Source organism: Nicotiana sylvestris, chromosome 2, assembly GCF_000393655.2.
Source record: "Nicotiana sylvestris chromosome 2, ASM39365v2, whole genome shotgun sequence".
Classification (NCBI taxonomy): domain Eukaryota; kingdom Viridiplantae; phylum Streptophyta; class Magnoliopsida; order Solanales; family Solanaceae; genus Nicotiana; species Nicotiana sylvestris.
This window is the reverse complement of record NC_091058.1, coordinates 112,499,980-112,518,957: the sequence shown is the minus strand read 5'-3', so window position 1 is coordinate 112,518,957 and position 18,978 is coordinate 112,499,980. Positions and strand designations below refer to the sequence as shown.

General features: G+C 34.3%; 1 protein-coding gene across 2 annotated transcripts; it reads left to right on the top strand.

Moving 5' to 3' along the window:
• The first annotated feature begins 525 nt into the window (after window positions 1-525).
• Window positions 526-8,569, top strand: LOC104234619 (uncharacterized). Of its 2 annotated transcripts, XM_009788217.2 has the most exons (13): window positions 526-823; window positions 1,688-1,726; window positions 1,832-1,980; window positions 2,125-2,200; window positions 3,472-3,766; window positions 3,843-3,952; window positions 4,067-4,114; window positions 4,210-4,419; window positions 4,683-4,784; window positions 4,955-5,085; window positions 5,283-5,421; window positions 8,029-8,184; window positions 8,256-8,569. In XM_009788217.2, the coding sequence occupies exons 1-13, from the start codon at window positions 627-629 to the stop codon at window positions 8,278-8,280; spliced, it is 1,677 nt and encodes a 558-aa protein (XP_009786519.1). In that variant the 5' UTR covers window positions 526-626; the 3' UTR covers window positions 8,281-8,569. The 2 variants fall into 2 exon arrangements, 1 of the variants encoding a protein (XP_009786519.1); XR_011405468.1 differs by lacking the exon at window positions 8,256-8,569 and having other exon boundaries at window positions 4,955-5,114; window positions 8,029-8,124.
• The last annotated feature ends 10,409 nt before the right edge of the window (window positions 8,570-18,978 follow it).

The window sequence follows — 18,978 nt, the reverse complement described above, 5'->3', positions numbered from 1 at the left end:
ATTAAGTTCTTCGTAAAATAACTCTGGTATATCTCAAAGTAATAGCAATATTTTCTCGTCAACATCAATAAAAAGGACGTTAACTTCGATACATAGCCGCACTTATTAGTTCTTATACTCCCTCATACTCGGCAAAGATGATTTTTAATAGTAAAGATTAATGAAAGGATATTCTGTACACATTATTTTAATAACTATAAGAAGTTTCAAATATCCCATATATGATAATAAAGAATATAGTATTGAAAAATGATTACGTAATTTCCTAATGTTTATGCTAATTAGTAATTGTATTTACATAGAGAGGAACTTCTTTAGGTCTCTAGATTTTTGAACATTTTGGATGTAAATTTTGCAGAATATAAATAAGTCAAGCATGTATAAAGCCAAAGTGGTTAGGTTAATTGAAAAACTTCAATTCTTTAAAACAAAGTTCATTAAATTCCTGTCCAAAAAAGAAAAGAAGAGGGGCACGTGACCGTCACATGATTGGTCCATATTAAGTTCGGGTTACTGGTTCCTAAAAATGATATGATAGCGTTGCCAAGTCGCAGGGAAAACAAAGTCAGGGAAGGGGCGTTAGGGTTTCCAATTCCGACTGCAAATTGTGACGAAGAAGAATAAAGATGTGGCACGAAGCAAGGAGATCGGAGAAGAAAGTGCATGATATGATGGACGCAGCGCGTAAGAGAGCTCAGAGACGTGCCATCTTTCTCGCTAAACGCCGTGGCGACCCTCAGCAGTCCATTCAAGCCATCGGCTCTCGCTGTCGTATTTACCGTGATGACGCCCTTTATCAAGCCACCGAGGATCAGCAGGGCCTGTATGATTTCTCTATCCCTCTAATTTATCTATATGTTAAGGTGTTGATTTAGCTTATTAGTGGATAGTGAAATTTGTTTGTAAAATACGAATGGTTTAGAATGGAAAGTGTCTTACAAATTGGAATGCAAGGAGTAGAAAAGACGGTAGGTATTGGTTATCCTATTAATGTATGGAAAAGAGACTACTTTTTGGCCAATTTGAGCTATCTTAAATTGAACATTGCTCCTCACTTATTGGGTACCATGTCACGTCCCCCGTGGTGCTTCCTGCTAGCTATTTGAAATTTGTATGGTACTGGCATGGTTACGACGTTGTACTGGTTTGTTGTTTATCATATTGGTTCTAAACTACATTTTGAATATTTTAAGGATTCATTTAGTATATTTGTGAATACATTATTTTTAGATTCCACACTGCATTTCTTACTTTTGGTGCACGTGTAATGCTTTATTGGAGCTACCATTTTAGTTTCATAGTTGCCATGAACTGAAATGTACAGGCCTGTTGAAAAAGTAATAGTCTAATATAAGTAGGTGACTCATGCTACCACCATCTTATTTTGAAGCTCACATCCTTTGATATCTGTATTTCTATGGGTCTCCTTTGTCTACCTATGGAATAAATCATCTGAAAAGTATTGTTGTTGTGCTGAGGTATTTTAGTATGAACTCTAATGTTTGGTATTTAGTATTTACTGATCCAAAGCCATCAGAAAGTTTGAAATTAGTCAATATTTACGTGGTGATTGATTATTATTCTCTTTTTGGCCTCAAATAGTCTTAGAAGCCTTTGCATGCTTGTAGGGTTTCATGTTTATTTAAGTGCTTATAGACATGAGCTGATTTCTTTGTTTATGTATCAGGATACCTTGGAACGGGAAACATGACATTCTGATTGACAGGTCACTTTTTAAATAGTGTTTCACAACTCTTAGGATGATGGGATACTGAATGTGGTAGGAAATTTGCCTAGTCATATAGTTGACGTTTTGACTATCATCTTACAGATTTGATGGTCGTGCTCTTCTTGATTTTATACGAGATTCTAGTTCCCGGCATCGTCGGGCCCCAGAAAGAACAGAGGAAGAGGAGGAACTAGAAGAGTTTGTTAGTTTTCAGCGTTATCGGGATTTAATTAAGCATCGGCGTAGAGGATGTCGGTACTTTTTTGTTTTTTTGACTATCCTTTCATATACTATTCATTATAGGATATTTCTTTCTTATTAGGTATTTCGAAGTAATTGTGTATATTTTTTGAGGAGACCATTGCATCGCCTGAGTTAACTCTATGCTTTTACAGTTAAGGACGAAGAGGGTCTGCAACATGTTAATCAGGAAATGGAGGCTAAGACCACTGCTCTCCTTGGCTCTGACAGGTTCCAATTTTCTATCTTACTAAACTCTTTGGGTCTTTTCTTTTAGTTGCCCATTTATCCACTGTCCTTGCTCCGAGAAAGATTAAAAACAAAGAGGAGTAAGAAAATATAAGTAGATCTCTTATATGAAAAATATTCTTTGTGATATTGTCCCAAAGTGAATTGTGTTTGGTTTCAAGTATTTGTTGCAAATTTACACGCCTTGTTGATCATTACATTACAGATTTTGTGAAGTGTTCTGAATGTTGTTGACTTTTTACTTGCTTAAAATTTTGGTCGACTATGTAGTAACTAGTAATATGTAATTAGTTGATAATCACTCTTTACTGGTAAAATAATAAAGCACTCTTTGAAGGAACTGTTGCATAGGTAGGCCGTTAGAAGGTGGAAGAGAACACCGAGGGCATGGGATGTTGCTCCATTAGCCTTCATGTGGGTAATATGGAAAGAGAGAAATAGGAGAGCATTTGAAGGGGTTGATAATGATTTTGTAAAATTTAAAAGTAGCCTCTTGTGTCTTGTTTCGGTTCACCCATGAGGTTCTTTTGTGCTTGTATATGAGGTCATATTTAGCTTATCAAAAAGAAGCGGAGCCTTGGAGCAACAGTAAAGTTGTCTTCGTGTGACCTATAGGTCACTAGTTCGAGCTGTAGAATCAGCCATTGATGCTTGGATCAGGGTAGGCTGCCTACTTCATACCCTTGGGGTGCGGCCCTTCCCGGACCCTGCGGGATGCTTCCTGCACCGGGCTGCCCTTTTTTTGATTTAGCTTATCAAAAAGATTGAAGAATTGACTCCTCTTGCTTTGTCCATTATTAATATTCCTAGTAAAGAAATCACTCTATGTCATAACTCATAAGTAGAGAGAACATTTGTGTGGTTTTTATTTTCTACCACCTAAATGTGTTATATTCATCACTTTTGTGTATTTTTTTGTTTATCGTAATTTGTGATTTTTTTCTCACAACTGTTAACTATATTATTCTTTTCACCTTTTATCAGATTTGTGATGTGAAAGCCAAAAATATACTTCTGTAGATGGGTATTTACATTTTGATGCTTACTGATGTTAACTCTAGAGATATTGTTCTAATTAATCTTTAGTGTCTTGATTTGCTTCAGCTGCAAGTGAGTGTTTCAATTAATGAAAACTTGTTTTGTTTGTGGGTTTACTTGGTGTTCTGTGATACTACACTTTTCAAATGGGGTGTTAACATTAATTACTCTAACTGCAAGGCAGTTTTTACCTTCTAATATTCTCGGTATTGCAGACCTCAAAATTCTCTGCCTTCGGCGAGCAAGGGGTCGTATTCCCAAGTGGCTTTCTCATATGACGGAGAGGGTAAAGACAATCCTCACTTTTCTGATGGTGAAGAAGATGGTGATGATGATGAGGATGATGATGAGGAGGAAGATTTTAACAGTGATGATAGCAACGACGAAGTGATGGAGTCAATTGCCAAAGATTATGGAGTGAAAAGGTATGGATGGCTTGTCTACATGGACAAAAAGGCTAAGGAGGAAGAAAGGAGGCAAAGAGAAGTAATCAAGGGAGATCCTGCAATAGTAAGTCTGCTACAATATGGGACTTTAACTGTTGCTAAATTGTATATGTACTGTCATACTAATCATGCCTTTGCAGAGGAAGCTGAGTCGCAAAGAAAGACGGAAAGCTTCTCAATTAGAAAGGGAGAGGGAAAGAGAAGCAGCCCGCATTACCGGGAGCAGAGTTCTCCATCATGATCCCTATCGGTACTTTAGTTCAATCTATTGCATTTTTGTATACTTAAAACCTAAAATGCAGATTAAAATCCCAGTTGTACGGATTGTTCTCACTCGCTCTCTTTTCTCCCCTCCTTTATGTAGCGAGTCTCGACGGAGTCCAACATACGAAGCTTATTCACGTTCCAGAAGGTTTGTTATCTTTGTTATTTTATTATACATTCTCAAATTGATAGTAGTCTGTGTAATGTTGGTTTAATCTTTTTTTTTTTATTCCATCTGCACAGGTCCAGGTCAAGGTCTCTCTCATACTCGCCTCCTCATTCAAGACGCTATGAACGTGGAGGAAAATCTGATGATATTTACCAAGGCAAGGAGAGAGCTCCGAAAATAGAGTATATCACTGAATTTGGTGGCGCAGACGATGAGAATGAGCCTAAATTTGAAGGATATTCTCCACCACCGTCTCCTCCGTCTCGAACTGATCCATTAAACCGGTCGGAGCACTTGACCTTTAATTCTTGCAAAGCTAGATTGGACAGTCTTTTCTCTGCTGCAGCTTATCATCCATTTGTTAGCTGAAGAACATAATGTGGTTTTGAATATATCACATTTACACCTGTGAGATAACTGTGAAGGGGAAGAGGGAGCAAGCTTCCGATCTGAAGCTCATTTTCCCTGAATTGAACTTACTTGACGCTGTCCAGTTTTCCTTGTTAACGTAAAACATTTCTTGTTTAATATCTCACTTCTTCTGCAGGCCATCAGCTGGTCGTATTCTTGAGGCCCTTCATGTTGATCCTGCATCTGGGGTATCTCTTGATAAGGATAAGAGTGCACAAATGTTGAATACACCAGCAAGGTCTGTCTCCTACACCCTTACGTTTTTCTGTTCATTTGTCTGCTTGTCCTTCCTGACCCTACATGTTTTTGTGCTCTTTGTTGATGCGCAATATCAAATTCTCAATTTGTTCTCTCCTTAAAAAACAAAAAGCTAGTTATTATTTTTTCCTCTTCTTTGGGTCTTTGCAGTGCATCCTCAGCATTATCAAAGTTAAACAAGACAACTAGCAGTTCAAGCCTCTCTAAACAGCAGGGTGAAAAGAAGGAAACACCTCAGGAGCGACTTAAGCGGATAATGAGCAAACAATTGAACAAACAAAGTATACATTACTTCATGTGCATCTCCGGAGTAAACCATTTGTCTTCTATAATGTGCTGCATTCTGCGATATAACAAGAATGAGGATCTCATCTCTGTTAATTTGTTTTTATGGAAACTCTTCTTTTTGTATGATTATGTGGGTCATATTGTTGCATGCAATGCGTTGTACATTTTGCCTAAATGATGTCTTTTGCAGTCAAGAAAGATACAGCTGTTGAGATGGCCAAGAAAAGAGAACAAGAGAAACAGAGGCTTGAAAAGCTTGCAGAAACAAGCCGAGTAAGTCGGTATCGTCGCCGAAGCCGTAGTAGAAGTTACAGCCGTTCCCCTCGAAGGTACTAATACTGATCCTACTTGTTGTAGTGTACTTGATGCATAGATAGTTGAATTTGTCAAAAGTGAGTATTGTCTTGCCTAAGTTTATGATCTGGTGTTCCGTAAAGTTCCTTTACCTTTTTTACTTTATGTAGTTGGTTCTTTATTTAAATGTATTTGTGAATTTAGTGATTAACTGAGCGATGCCTGTCTATGAGATGCATGCTGGTGGAGCTAGAGGCCATAATTCCTGTCTACAAAGTTAGTTCGCCTATTCACATAGCAAACTTGTGTGATTTCGAAACCCGCATGTCTACCAAGTCAGTGGTTTGGGGAAGTGTCTAAGACTAGATGAATCAAAATAGGTTGTGCCCAGACCTTTCAAGTAATTGGTAATGCGGGTTAAAACGAGGTAAATTAATGGTCAAAGCAAAGCTTCTTTCAGTTATTGGTCCTCTTATTTGTGTTTTCAGCAAGTATGTATACCCAGCTCTCTTCGGCCCTCGTCTCCATCCCTCATCATTATGGCTTTAGGTGAAACCTTATTCAAAATATGTCTATTGTTGCCTTAATTCCTGAAAATTCAAAGAGTACGAGCCCAAGGCTGCTCTTTTTCCTTCAATATCAGAGATTCAATAGCCCTAACCTTCTCAACTAATGACGAAATTCAAAACAAATACCTCCTCAAGTTTGTTCTTGATGGATTTGTGAAATGGGGGTTGAGTTTTTCTGTCTTTTGGGTACATTTAACTTTAAATGGACCTCACTAATTTGACTAGGAGTAATGCAATTGAAAAACTGGTCCTTGATTTTGTGAAGTCAAGGAAGTGGGATTCATTTTTTTTTCTTTTCGAGGAAAAGGGAGTTGGAATTTGCTTGCTTGAATCTGTTTGTTTGTGTTCTTTCCCCCGATTACCGTGGTGTCCGGGCCAACTTGTGCGCACCTCGACTAATTCCACGGGATACTTGCTACCTCCAGCAACAGATACCAGATAACTCTTTCCACTAAGGCTTGGACAGATGAGAAGAAATTACCTAGCGTTTTTTCTCCATTGGGAATTGAATCTAAGACCTCATGGTTCTAAACCCACTTCATTGACCAATAGGCCACACCCTTGGGTGCTTGTATGTTTTTTAAAAATGCATTTGCTGTTGTCTGACATAGATTTCACATTAAAGCTCATAACAAAGGCAAAAGAAAATTAAAAGTAGAGAAACTTGGTCCTATTAGACTGCTGAATATTAGGAATTCCTATAGTTAAGAGGGAGATCTAACTATCTAATCAGTCACTTGTTTTATTTTTTGGAGATCTCCAGAAGAACTTGTAATATTCAGCATTTTCATGAATTTCTTGCAATCCAATTGAGATATACATATTTGATACTTTCTTAATCGTAAAAGGAATTGTTGGTTCAGAGTACAAGGATCAAAATATCTAGCTTTAGGGGTCGTTTGGTAGGGTGCATAAGAATAATGCTGAATATGGTGTATTAGTAATACTGGTATTAGTTATGCTTGCATTAGTTATGCTGGTATTAGTTATGCTGACATATTTCTTATCCATTGTTTGGTTTGATGTATAAAAGCATTGCGCAATTTCTAAAAGAATTGCTTGTTTACGAAAATATCCTCAAAACCAGTCCATCACTCTAACTTTTTAAAAGAAACATATGTTGAGAAATGTTTTTATATGAAAAAGTTTAAAAGAAAATTATTTGATTTGTCTACCTATATTGTAATATAGAACTAAATATTTATTTATAAAAAAAGAAATATGCTAAGTATTTATTTATTTACTAGAGATATAATTTTATTTCTCACTATTTGGATTATTTTAAACTTGCATTAATATAATAACTAGCACATTTTAATCAAGCATAAATTTTGAAGGACAATTTTGTCTTTAACTAAGCTAATGCATGCATTAAAAATCATTGCATTGCTAATACCATGGTTTCTATGCATTAGTTATGCATAGGATAATACCAAATAGAATGTATAACTAATGCTTGCATAATTAATGCATAGGTTCAAAATATCTACCAAACAAGGTATTATTAATACACAAAGCTAATGCATGCATTATTTTATCTAATGCATCCTACCAAATGACCCCTTAGTGTGAAATGGCTGTCAGATCCTTATTTGTTTGGAACAAAATTTTCTTAGTTAAAAACTACATAAAAGTGAATGAAGTTTTTATAATTAGAAGTATTTAAAATGTTAGAAAATAATTCTTAGTATCTTTCCCCAAAAACTATTATGTTATGTAAACTGGAAAAGAGAGGAATTGTCAAGGAAGTGGGAGAAAAGAGTTTGTTTTTGTTAAACAGAAAAAAGAGCATAACTTGTCAAAAGAAAGTTACAATAAGAATAAAAAAGATGTGATTCATTGAAGAAATTTTAGAGAATTTATTCAACCTTGGACGCTTGGGCGTCAGTGGTAGAAATTATAAAATGGCGTGGATGAATTTGGCAAGTGTTAGATGTTCTTTTAGCTCATGTTAACTGTCAATTCCACAATATTGCTCTGCAAATTGGTTAACTTGGTTAACTTTCTCACGATTTTGCTCCGCAAATTATTATCTTTCACTGTTCATGTCTGAATTATGTACTATGGGTGAAGGCACCGACTTAGCCGGAGTCCTATCCGAGAAAGGAGTTCTCGTAGATACCGCTCACGGTCGCGGACTCGCTCTCACTCACGCTCACATTCACCGTCGCGCTCTTACTCTAGTTCACACTCGCTTTCTCGTTCCATTTCCCGGTCTCGTTCTCCTCGGTAAGGTTTAATAAGTGTCTGGCTGCTTCATTTTTGATATAGTAGGGGACTTACATGAGCTAATATTGCAGGGTTAGGAGGCTATCGAGACACTGATACTTCAGCTATGAGTGGATGCATAAACGTGCCCAAGCTGATCGTTAGTCAGCTGTGTGCGGTATAGATTGCTGATATATTAGACTGGTAAACTTATGGTGAAGCTGAATTTGGCTGATGGTGGGAACTTATATTCTTGTGTTGTGTTTATTTGTTTTTGGTTTCTTTTGAAGTTTTAGAAGATATTTGTGTGACAAGTAAATTTTTTCAGCTTCTTTGAAGACAGTATAACATTTCGTACGTGTGTTGAGAAATCTACTAAATATATACAAATACTAAATTTCATATACACCCAACTCAAGTGGTTAGTAAGTTCCGTTGCCATTCATGATGTTCAAATCCTAAATTCGCGTCTGTAAAACTATACATTTGTAACATTGGTAGAAGAAACAACGACCGTGATTTTCTTAAGAAAGCAAATTCGTTGCATGGGTTTGCCTCCTAAAACAGACTGTTGTAAACCTTAAGCTTAATAATATACGAAATGTTTTTTTTTAATTTCTCCAATTCTGACATGGAATATAGAGCATCATCTCAAATATGTAATTGCACTTAGAGATGTAATCATTCTTAATGTTTGTTGTTTATCTAGTTAACTAAAAGGGATGTGTATTCGTGCTAAGGACCATTCTTCTAAAAAATTATTTTTCCCCTTCAACTTTGCTTTAAAATTAAACATTTCCCCAACTTTGAATAAAGACTTTCTATTTTGCCCGTGTCATTCTCATTTAATGTGTTACATCGATAAATTTAAACTACAGTATTACTCAAGCCATATATGTAGATTTACAGTTACTATATTATATGTTCAAAGCCCTTATTTTCTACATATTTAGAAGCGGGAGTTCAGCAGCTCTTCGTCGTCCTCGGAGGGGTACTTTGGTAATTTCATGTGTGATCCTTCTACCATGATTTTCGAATGTCTATTATACCCCTTCTGATAGTTTCATGGCTTAAATATTTCCCGACTTTGGCATAAATAACAGCAAAACAAGGGCAACATGAGACATGAAAAGGCGGCACGACAGTGGACCCCCCACATTCACGACGAAGGCTCTCCGTCGTTTCGCTCTTCTTCAGCCTGAAGCTTTCCCTCTCCGATGAATCTAACATTTAAGTCTATGTCCCTTACCTCCCTGGATATACTCTCTTCCTTATTAGGTTTGGAATTGAAATTAGGAACTTTTTTAGGCTGCATCTTTAATTCTTTTCTTAAATCTTTTATGCTATTTTTCATGTTTGATGATTATAATTACAATTTAAAAAAATATGTTCAGTTTTTTAGGACTGGCAACGGCTACAGTCCACGAGGTCATTATCCAATTGAAGGATTTAGATTTATTCTTGTTTTCGCTATAGGGACTTAGAGTGTAGTCAGTCACACAATTTTATTCTTAATGATATCTGCCATTAGAAAAGCACTTGGAGTAACGAGAGCAGGTGATAGTGATACCACTCAATTTGCAGTTTGCATTTCACTGAGTGGAAGTGTAAAAGCCAGAAAATAATTTATCAACACCCACATATTAATTTGAAGTATCGTTTGTATTAGGATTCTATCCATTATTTTCAGTTTTTTTTTTTTGGCTGGAGCTTTGCCAAGGAGTTGTTTGGAGCTGATTATTAGAATATTTAAAAAGAAAAAAATTAATGCTTCATAATCTCTATTTAGCATTTATTTTGCTGTTTCTTTTAGGTTCTGGGATAGAAAGAATTAGAATGCATTTTTATTTCAATTTTAAAGTTTCAAATTTTGTGTCGATCTGAGAAAATCTTTATGATAATTTCCTTTATATATGAGAAGCCCTCTAATCTGCTGTGAATGAAACCATAGTTAATGGAGGTGTAACCTTTTTGTCCTCGAATTCTTGTGAATGAGATGAAAAATTTAAGGAGCTGTTAGAGAATGCATAGAAGATGCATGATACAGGTATCTTTCAAAGTTCATTTTCTTTAATGCAAAGGAAAAGGGAACTCCTAAAAGAAATAATCCAAACGTGATTGTTGTACTTTGGCTGCAGCTTTGGCTATGTATTGGAGTAATTACATACTTTGTTGTGGTTATGATTTTGGAAGCTACTGTTAAAAGAGATGATAATATGTACAACAGGGAGGCAAAATGAAGAAAAAGCCAAGCAATACTTTATACGTTTGAAGAAACTAACAACATAGCTAAGTAATGGCAGCTCTACTTACCATCAATTAGCAACACAAATAGTGTGACATAAAGTTTTCACTTCTCTGGAATTTACTATTGGTAAACTACAGGTAAGTTAGATTTGTTGTTACGCAAGTTACTCCTTGGTTGAAAAATAGAGGCTTCCCGAGTCCCTGAAAATTACTCCTTGGTCGAAAAATAAAAATACGCCATGATATATCACATGTAATGACGTTGAGATTGCTTTGTGCAATATTTATGCATCTTGAGCTACTTATCTTGGATGATTCGTTATTATGTCATTCATATGCTTGGTTGAAACAGAGCAGGAGGTAGCACTTGAGGGCTTTGCCGGAGTAGTTCGTATGGAACCTGAGAAGGCTGAGTGGTAAGGGGTTTATTAAGTTAATAAGCTCCTTATCAAAAAAAGTATGATAGCTGGTAAATTGATCAACTACTTCCCATCTGTGTTTGCTTTATAAAGAAAATTGAGTTTTATCTATAGGATTTATGATGTTGAAAATTGGTGGAGTATTGGATGTTGATGTTTTCTTAGTTAGAAAAATTAGTTTGATGATTTTACGCAATTAGATTATAAGGCGATAACATTCTATATAATTGACCCCAATTTTTTCTTCTTTTTTTTAAATGCCTTAGAACTCTAAACTACTCTCTTATTGTTGTAGTGTGGCTGCGATTATGATCTTAGAGGTACTTCCATAGGTACTCTAACTGTCCTCGGTAATCTCGAACTCTACCTTCTCGATTTTGACGGAGAAAAAACGCAAGCCCTCAGTTAGAGTAAATGGAGATCACAAGCGTCAGGCTTAAGAGGTGGAAAGAGAGTGCTGAAGAAGAATAAGAGGACTGTACGTCCAGCTTTTAAACTCAAGGACACAAGGGGAATTTTTTGCCGATAATTCAGGGGGATGTCCAGTTTTGGTGGCTTAACATGCAATCATATACTATATGTCTATATCTCAGAAGGCATATCTAAGGTTAACTTTCCCATACTTATTACCCATGAATGTGAACATGGAAAATTGTGGTGGTTAATGAAAAAAACCTTTCTTGCTTTAGATCATTGTGAATGACAGACAAGTTAGGTCGTCATAACTTAAAACCCTCTCCTTAGAAATGGAAATTCTGGTTTGTCCGTAATTATGACATCCTATTCATTTGTCTAAACAATAAGTTGCCTTTGTTTTGTTGTGCCATATTGTGATTTCTTATGTGAATGATCTTTTATGATATGATGATAGAGTGGAAGAAATTATGGTGAAGAAATGAAATGGTATACCTTAATTACATTAAAAGGTCTATTTTGTTCCCAAGCGGGTTACAATATAGGACACCCATATTTTATTTCTTCTGTTTATAGAATAGTCACCGAATATATGTTCCACGTTAGTACATGCTACCAAGCTCGAAGTTTAGATTGCATCGAAGGCAGCTAATGTTCTAAGAAAAGTATCTAGCAACAAGATTAGCCTTGTGATATCTCAAGAACTGAAAAGTTTAATATTTTTCGTTTTCAGAAAAAAATCAGCTATGTGCAGGTGTTCTATAACAAGGGCTTTGAAAGTTGTAATAGGTGTACAGTCTGTAACATTCACTCTGTCATGTTTTAGGCAAATCATCACGGTGAATGATGTTGATTTTATTTTCTTATTGTATCTAGATGCCAAAAATCATCAAGTTCCTATATGCTGCAAGTGCAGTATTGTTTCTTTTTAGTTGATAGTTGTTAAGTGTGACTTTTTCTACAGCTATTGGTTTGGTATTTATGCTTACCTGTTGTGATACTGTTCTATTTTGTGCAATCTATGCATGCTGAGGAAATTTAAGATTAGCTAATAAGGGTCAGATGCAGCATACACAAGTTGAACCTAGTACTTTTGACGCGAAAGATAAATTTATATGTAAAGTATTTAGTTTTATTTTCGTTTTTCAGTTTTTTAAAGAATAAATTATTTTTGTTTTTTAAAAAAACTGAAAAAAGAATATTTTTCAAAAACAAAAATATTTTGTTGAAAGTATTTTTCTAGTTTTTAAAAACGAAAATATTTTAATAATTTTTTTTTTTCTGTTTTTACAAATTATTTTCAGTTTTTACAAAGAAATGCTTTAAAAGAACTGAAAAAAATGAAAAAAATAATATTTTTTGTAAAAACTGAAAAAAGAAGAAGAAGAAGACTTTACTAAATTAGTGGACTACTGGTGCAATAGTTTAAAAAAACGAAAATATTTTGTAAAATATTTTTTAAAATTTTAGAAAAAGAATAATAATTATTTTTAATTTAGCATTGACCTAACGGTCAAAGGGCATAAGTGAACCAAAAAAGTGGATGGAGGGGTATTTTTAGCCCAATAGGTGGATGAAGGGTATTTTTAAACCTTTTTCAATAGTTTAGGGGCATTTTGAACCCTTTTCCGTTTAAGATATAATGGTTCAATGCTAAAAACTTTAAATGTTGAACCTATAAAATTAAAATCCTAGATCCGCCCTAATAGAATCCTTATACTGCTGCATGATATTGAAATTATATTCCAACATAAGACTGTTGTATGTCTCTCTCAAATTTCACTTGAATTTGTACTGATGTAGATGCATTCCTGTGGATTGTTTAAAAATTGTGCTTCACTTTTTCTTTCTATCTCCATCATCGTACAGAGTACAGACCATGCTTTATGTAGTGGCGCTTGAAATATTTGGTTTCTCTTTGTTCCCTAAATACACGAGTATTTAATAGATATAACCTTGATTTTTTGTTCTATTTAATCCGTTGAGCTAGATTTTAGGTGTCATACCAAATCAGGATTATGTTGTTTCTTAAATAAACAAGCGAGAATAGGAAGCATAGATCCACCTAAGGTTGAGTGAAATGCAGGACTTCAACTGGGTGTGGAAGTGGTTCTTAATATACAACAACAACAACAACAACAACAACCCAGTATAATCCCACTTAGTGGGGTCTAGGGAGGGTAGTGTGTACGCAGACCTTACCCCTACCTTGGGGTAGAGAGGCTGTTTCCAAATAGACCCTCGGCATCCTTCCCTCCAAGAACTTCCCACCTTGCTCTTGGGGAGACTCGAACTCACAACCTCTCGGTTGGAAGTGGAGGTTGCTTACCATCAGAGCAACCCGTCTTGTCTGAAGTGGTTCTTAATATGGTAACATTAATTTTATAATCTTTCTATTTTAGAGATATCATAAAAATGAGCTTCCACTAAAAGAATCGGAGTATTTAATATGTTATCGTCGCTCTGCCAAGCGTTGACCGCCATCAGCAAGCGATAGGGTGGCAAAAGGACATGGCCATCATATAGTCGAACTTAAACTACTGAAAATGGGAATTTTATGCTATATGACTAAACCCTAAAAATCTCTTGAGATGTAAACTGTAAGTATTAGAAAATTTTGTTACTGTACTTGTGCCAACAGGGACAACTTAAAATCAACTTAGAACGAAGATCTCCAACGACTTTGCAGGTTGGAAGGCAGTTTTAGGATTCAGGTAATAGGTTGGAAGATATCATTTACCAACTCAAACTAATCGTTATCCTTTTCGCACCATGAATTGATGGAAAATTGTAGGAGACTCTTTTTTTGTCCAAAAAAGGAGTATTGTTTATTATTACTATTATTTTTCCTTCACAGTTTGTCATCATGTACTGCATCTCTATGTATCTCCCGTTCACGTATAATATGAGACTAGCTTGTTTTATGGTGCCTACTGCCTTTAAGTATCCCGATTACCCATTAAATGAAATGAAGGGGATGCCCATTTGTATAACTTTAATCTCTTATTTGGTTCCCAAACTTTATAGTTATAGGGTAGCCATCTCGATTTAGCTACTTATCTATATACACCTTTCTATAGTAGATTCAAATAATTAAAAGGAGCGGAGAAAAAGGGGTACTATGTTCTCTTACTTTTGGATTACAAACCCAATTTTATGGATTTAATATTTATACACCACTAAGGTATATAATCAATATATTTTAATTTTTTTAGGCTTGTTGTACATATTTTTTTTAAGTTAGTAATCACACTTTTTTATGGATAATTATTTGTAGTTATCTTTTGAATGAACTCATAATATAAATTTCTTTTATTATATCTAATACAAATTAAACTCTCTTTTTATTTATTTCACAGTGGGAAAAAATGATGCCTTCTTTGCTTAACTCCATTAAGTTATAATTATGGTCCCATGACCCCCTAGATATATCAAAATTGGGTTCCACCTACGTACGAGTAGGATATGTCAGCACTCTTGAAATTGACAGCCACTAATCGCGACTAAGCTTGGAAATCATTTGTGATTATTTTATTAATTACTATTGTTATATATATATATATAGAAACTTTGCATCCTAAATCTTGTACTTAATAAAGCATCATTTTGTTGTGTTGTTTATAATAACCTACTAATATAGGCTGGTATGCTTTCTAATAAGCTTTCCCATTAAACAAATATTTAATCAATTGCTTTCTTGAGGATCACCTTTTATGTAAGCATTTCGTATTCATGAAGTTGTACCTTTTCTAATAAAAAATTAAGTAACGAAGGGCAATCCATATTTTCCGAAACGACTTCTGTTAGGTTTTTAGGACCCGTCAGTTAGTCCTACTGACCTAGTAAATTAGTATTACTAACATTTAATTTTCTGTTGAATAGGTCGTTCCTATAGAGACTAGCTAAGCGACTATTTTTCTTGATTATGCAATTAGTTAATAGGGCGACCCAACAAATTTTGTGGCCTAAAGTCAAACTTTAGGAGGGACGTTAACTTTTTTATTTTATTTTATTTAGTTTAAATCTATTTTTTTTAGCTTTTCTTATATACAAAGTTATTAATAATTTTCTTATAATTTATAACTCATAATAAGTATTTCTCAATTGACAATATAACTAATCCATTTAACTTTTCTTGTGACATCGTTGTTCTTAGGTAAGATTTTATCAATTTTAATTTTGAAAACTTTCTTCCGCTGAAGCAACAGTAACATGAGTTTATGAACATTATTCCATAAGCAATTTAGGTATTTGGAAAAGAATTAAATCTTTTTATTTGATTAAGTGTATCAATTAAACTGTTATCTTCTAATTGTACTATTTTCTTTAATATTTTTAATTCAGAAAATAAATCTAAACCATCAGTATCGAATTGATTATTATGCTTTAAGGAACATTCAAGATTAATGCAATATTTTTTTTTCAAATTTCTATCTTAGTTTTTACTGCCAAATAGAAAACCAAAAATATTTTCATATGCTTCGAATTGTTCAAATCTATTTTGAAGTGAAAAAATAGCCTGTCTATTATGTATAAAATTAATCAACTCTAAAAAGGACTCCTCAAAAGATTTTGAGATTTCATTATCAACATTCGCATCAAATTGTTACTTCCTATATATCACACGTCTCTTACAAAATTTGGGTTCGATATTCATTTTAAGTGCAATTTCCTTGGTAGAAATCATAGCAATTGTAAATCCTTCTTCTCTATATTTGTTAAAGAAAGAAATCAAATTTTTCACTTTACAGAACTCTTTTTTAAACTTATACATAATTTATTAAGTTAACAAAAAATGGGCCCCCACAAATATGATGCCTAAAGCGGTTGCTTTAATTGCTTTATGGAAGGGCCGCCATGTTAGTTAACTATAGGGCGGTTGATGAAGCACATGTGAATCTTTTTAGTGTTTTTTTATTATTAATGTACTTTATATATATTGCGATAAAGAAAGAACGCAAGTGTTAGTACTACATGATTCTACTCCTATACAAATGCGATTATCTCCACTTATTATGTGTCATTAACATTGAAAATTCTTTTTTAATAGTAATAAGTTGTTGCGAAAAAAGGATAATTAATGCTTGCTTTGATAATATGTTGAATTGTTTGATCATTTTATTTAAAAGTTTAATTTGTTAGAAAAATAAATTTCTATTTACTTAATTAATATTGAAAAATGAAAAAGAAAAGTTTTGTTATGGGATGCAGGACTCCAGTGCAAACTTTCCCTTACGTCTATGCGTGCGTGAGCTGTATGTATTTCATATTTTCCAAGAGATGTTTTCTTTATTATTGTCAAAAACTAGATCTACATCAGGCTACCGTTCGAGATATTTATGAATTATGGCACTATCAATTTAATTCTCTTCTTTTACTAGAAAATACTAGTGCGCTGTAGTTGATTAGTTTGAAGCTTTGGGGTCATTTGGTTATCCGGTGGAATAGACAAGGATATCTCGGGATTAGCTCTACTAACACTATTTTGAATAAAATTTATTCCGCTACTAACTAATAACCCATAATAAAACATGGGATAAATATAATGTCATATTTTATCTCGAGATTAATATCTTTATTCAGAGTTAGTATCCTTATCTAATGATAATATCGCACGCAAAAAGCCAAGAGTTTGAATGATTTAAGTTGTCGAATTGAATTCATCTGTCTTTTCCTTTGAGAAAGTGATGCATGCTTGAGAACTAACTGGACAAGCTAGGTGCAACACATTTGGCAATATTTTCAATAATTCAATATCTAAATACTTACGCGTGTGTTATTGCTCAATTATATATAGCTCCTAATTGATGATATAATTAGTAAAAGCAACGTAACATTTGTGAAAAATCGCCATCTTTGTGCCTCAGAGGCAAGACAAATGAATGAAGTGATAGAATACAAATAAGAATTGAAGGGGAACAAATAGGTTAGATGTTGGGAGGACAAGGAAGCAATGGTTCCCACTATTGTTTGTTCCAAATGGACCCCTTATATGGAAAATGCATGGCCAAGAGATGGCAAACTTTTTATCCTATATATCTTTCAAATCCTTTAATTTGCCAAGGGTTTTTGTTTTGTCTCCTTTGGGTTGTAGATCTCGACTACAGCTTTAATTTGTGACATTTCATGTATGCGTTGTCGAATATTACATATCCTCCACGTTTGCCCTACAAATCTAGCTATAACCCGCGATTCTCCTCTTTTCTATCAGTATCAGTATCAGAATGTATGTATGTATGTAATTAAGTTAGAGATTTGCTGCTTTATTTTGGCAAAATGATATTCATGTACGTTAGACAAGTAATATAATTAGCTTACATAGTGTTCCTTATATATGGTTATGAAATATAATGACTGATCTAGCTGATTATATAAGAACTCATATATACAACGAACATAATGTAATTAACTGAATAAAAGTATAACGTCTGTAAGAATTCTAAGCTTTTAAATGAGAAATTTATATAATACTACTTGGTATTCGAGCAGGCAATAGCGATCTTTGGTTCAAATCTGAGCATCGTCCGAAAAAGCTAAAGACATTTCACAATTTGGAAAAAAAAGAGTAGAACTATATATTGATTAATTTGGTTGCAGTTACATCAGGGGTCATATATATATAGTCCATGCAAAGCTAAGAAAAAGGTGTCCAATATTAAATTATGCCTTCCCTTGGTCGCTCACAGAAAGAACGGTAATTACAGTGTTCCTTTAGAGTTGTAAAAATCAACTTTCAGGTTTGTGAAGAAACGTGAGCTAGTTATGTCCATTTACTGAGCAACCAATTAATAGTTGACTTTTATTTACGTGCTTACCCACCAAATCATTGTGGACTTTACTACTTCGTATGATCTAAGCCGATTACAAATGTGAATCCATGATATTTTTAAGTTTTAACTTTTGGTCAAACAACAAATTTTAAGGTCACATCCACATGTTCTTCCCCAAAATCGAGCTCACTGCATATATCTTAAGCATATCAAAATAGTTGTCATTTGAAACGTCAAGTAAAGACCATTCAATGTCACAAAGAGTAAAGAACATCACAGAGCATCTTGCATATATTAAGTGGAAGGCAAAACAAACTAGTAGTAAATATTTGGTATTCGCCATTTTGAAAATAGTTCCATCAGTATTAGAATACTAATTACGAGTATGTTTACCTTAAAAACGAGCAACAATTGAATTTATATGTGGTTTTAAGGACACATGATTTTACTTGGCACAAGCTGATAAAAAATGTAAATTGATATTGAAATTAGCTGCAAATATAAATAAAATTAAAGAAAACCGAAATAAACGTATAGCTTTGGCCTTCGAGCTAGGTCACCCTAGAACCAAACGAATATTCTACTAGAAAATATGAACTGAGCAACAAAGTATTGAAAGCTTAAGAGAAAGGTAGTATTCTACTTTGTTGCGTGAATATGATGCCTTTTACAAATGATCAAATTCCCTTTATATAGTAGGGGAGTCCTACCACAGTTACAATTCTAAATACAGTAAGAAATCCCATGATTAGCTACTTAATCGACCTCTTCTTGATACGTGCCGAGATTTTCGTCGTGTCCTTGTCCGATCGCGGATATTTCGGCTTTCCGTTATTTGGCTAGGAAAGTTTCCCTCGATCTTGCTTGATCTCTATCCTGCTTGGCCTCGATCTTGGCCGATCACGGTCTCGATCAATCTCTGGTGCATGAGATCGACAATCTTTATATCATGGTCTAATATAACA

What these genes read in the sequence shown, in the direction of transcription:
- LOC104234619 (XM_009788217.2), top strand. Translation starts at nt 627, where the DNA reads ATGTGGCACGAAGCAAGGAGATCGGAGAAGAAAGTGCATGATATGATG. An exon ending in CATGACATTCTGATTGACAG is followed by an intron (nt 1,727 to 1,831) that starts GTCACTTTTTAA and finishes ATCATCTTACAG; the next exon opens with ATTTGATGGTCGTGCTCTTC. An exon ending in GCTTATTCACGTTCCAGAAG is followed by an intron (nt 4,115 to 4,209) that starts GTTTGTTATCTT and finishes CCATCTGCACAG; the next exon opens with GTCCAGGTCAAGGTCTCTCT.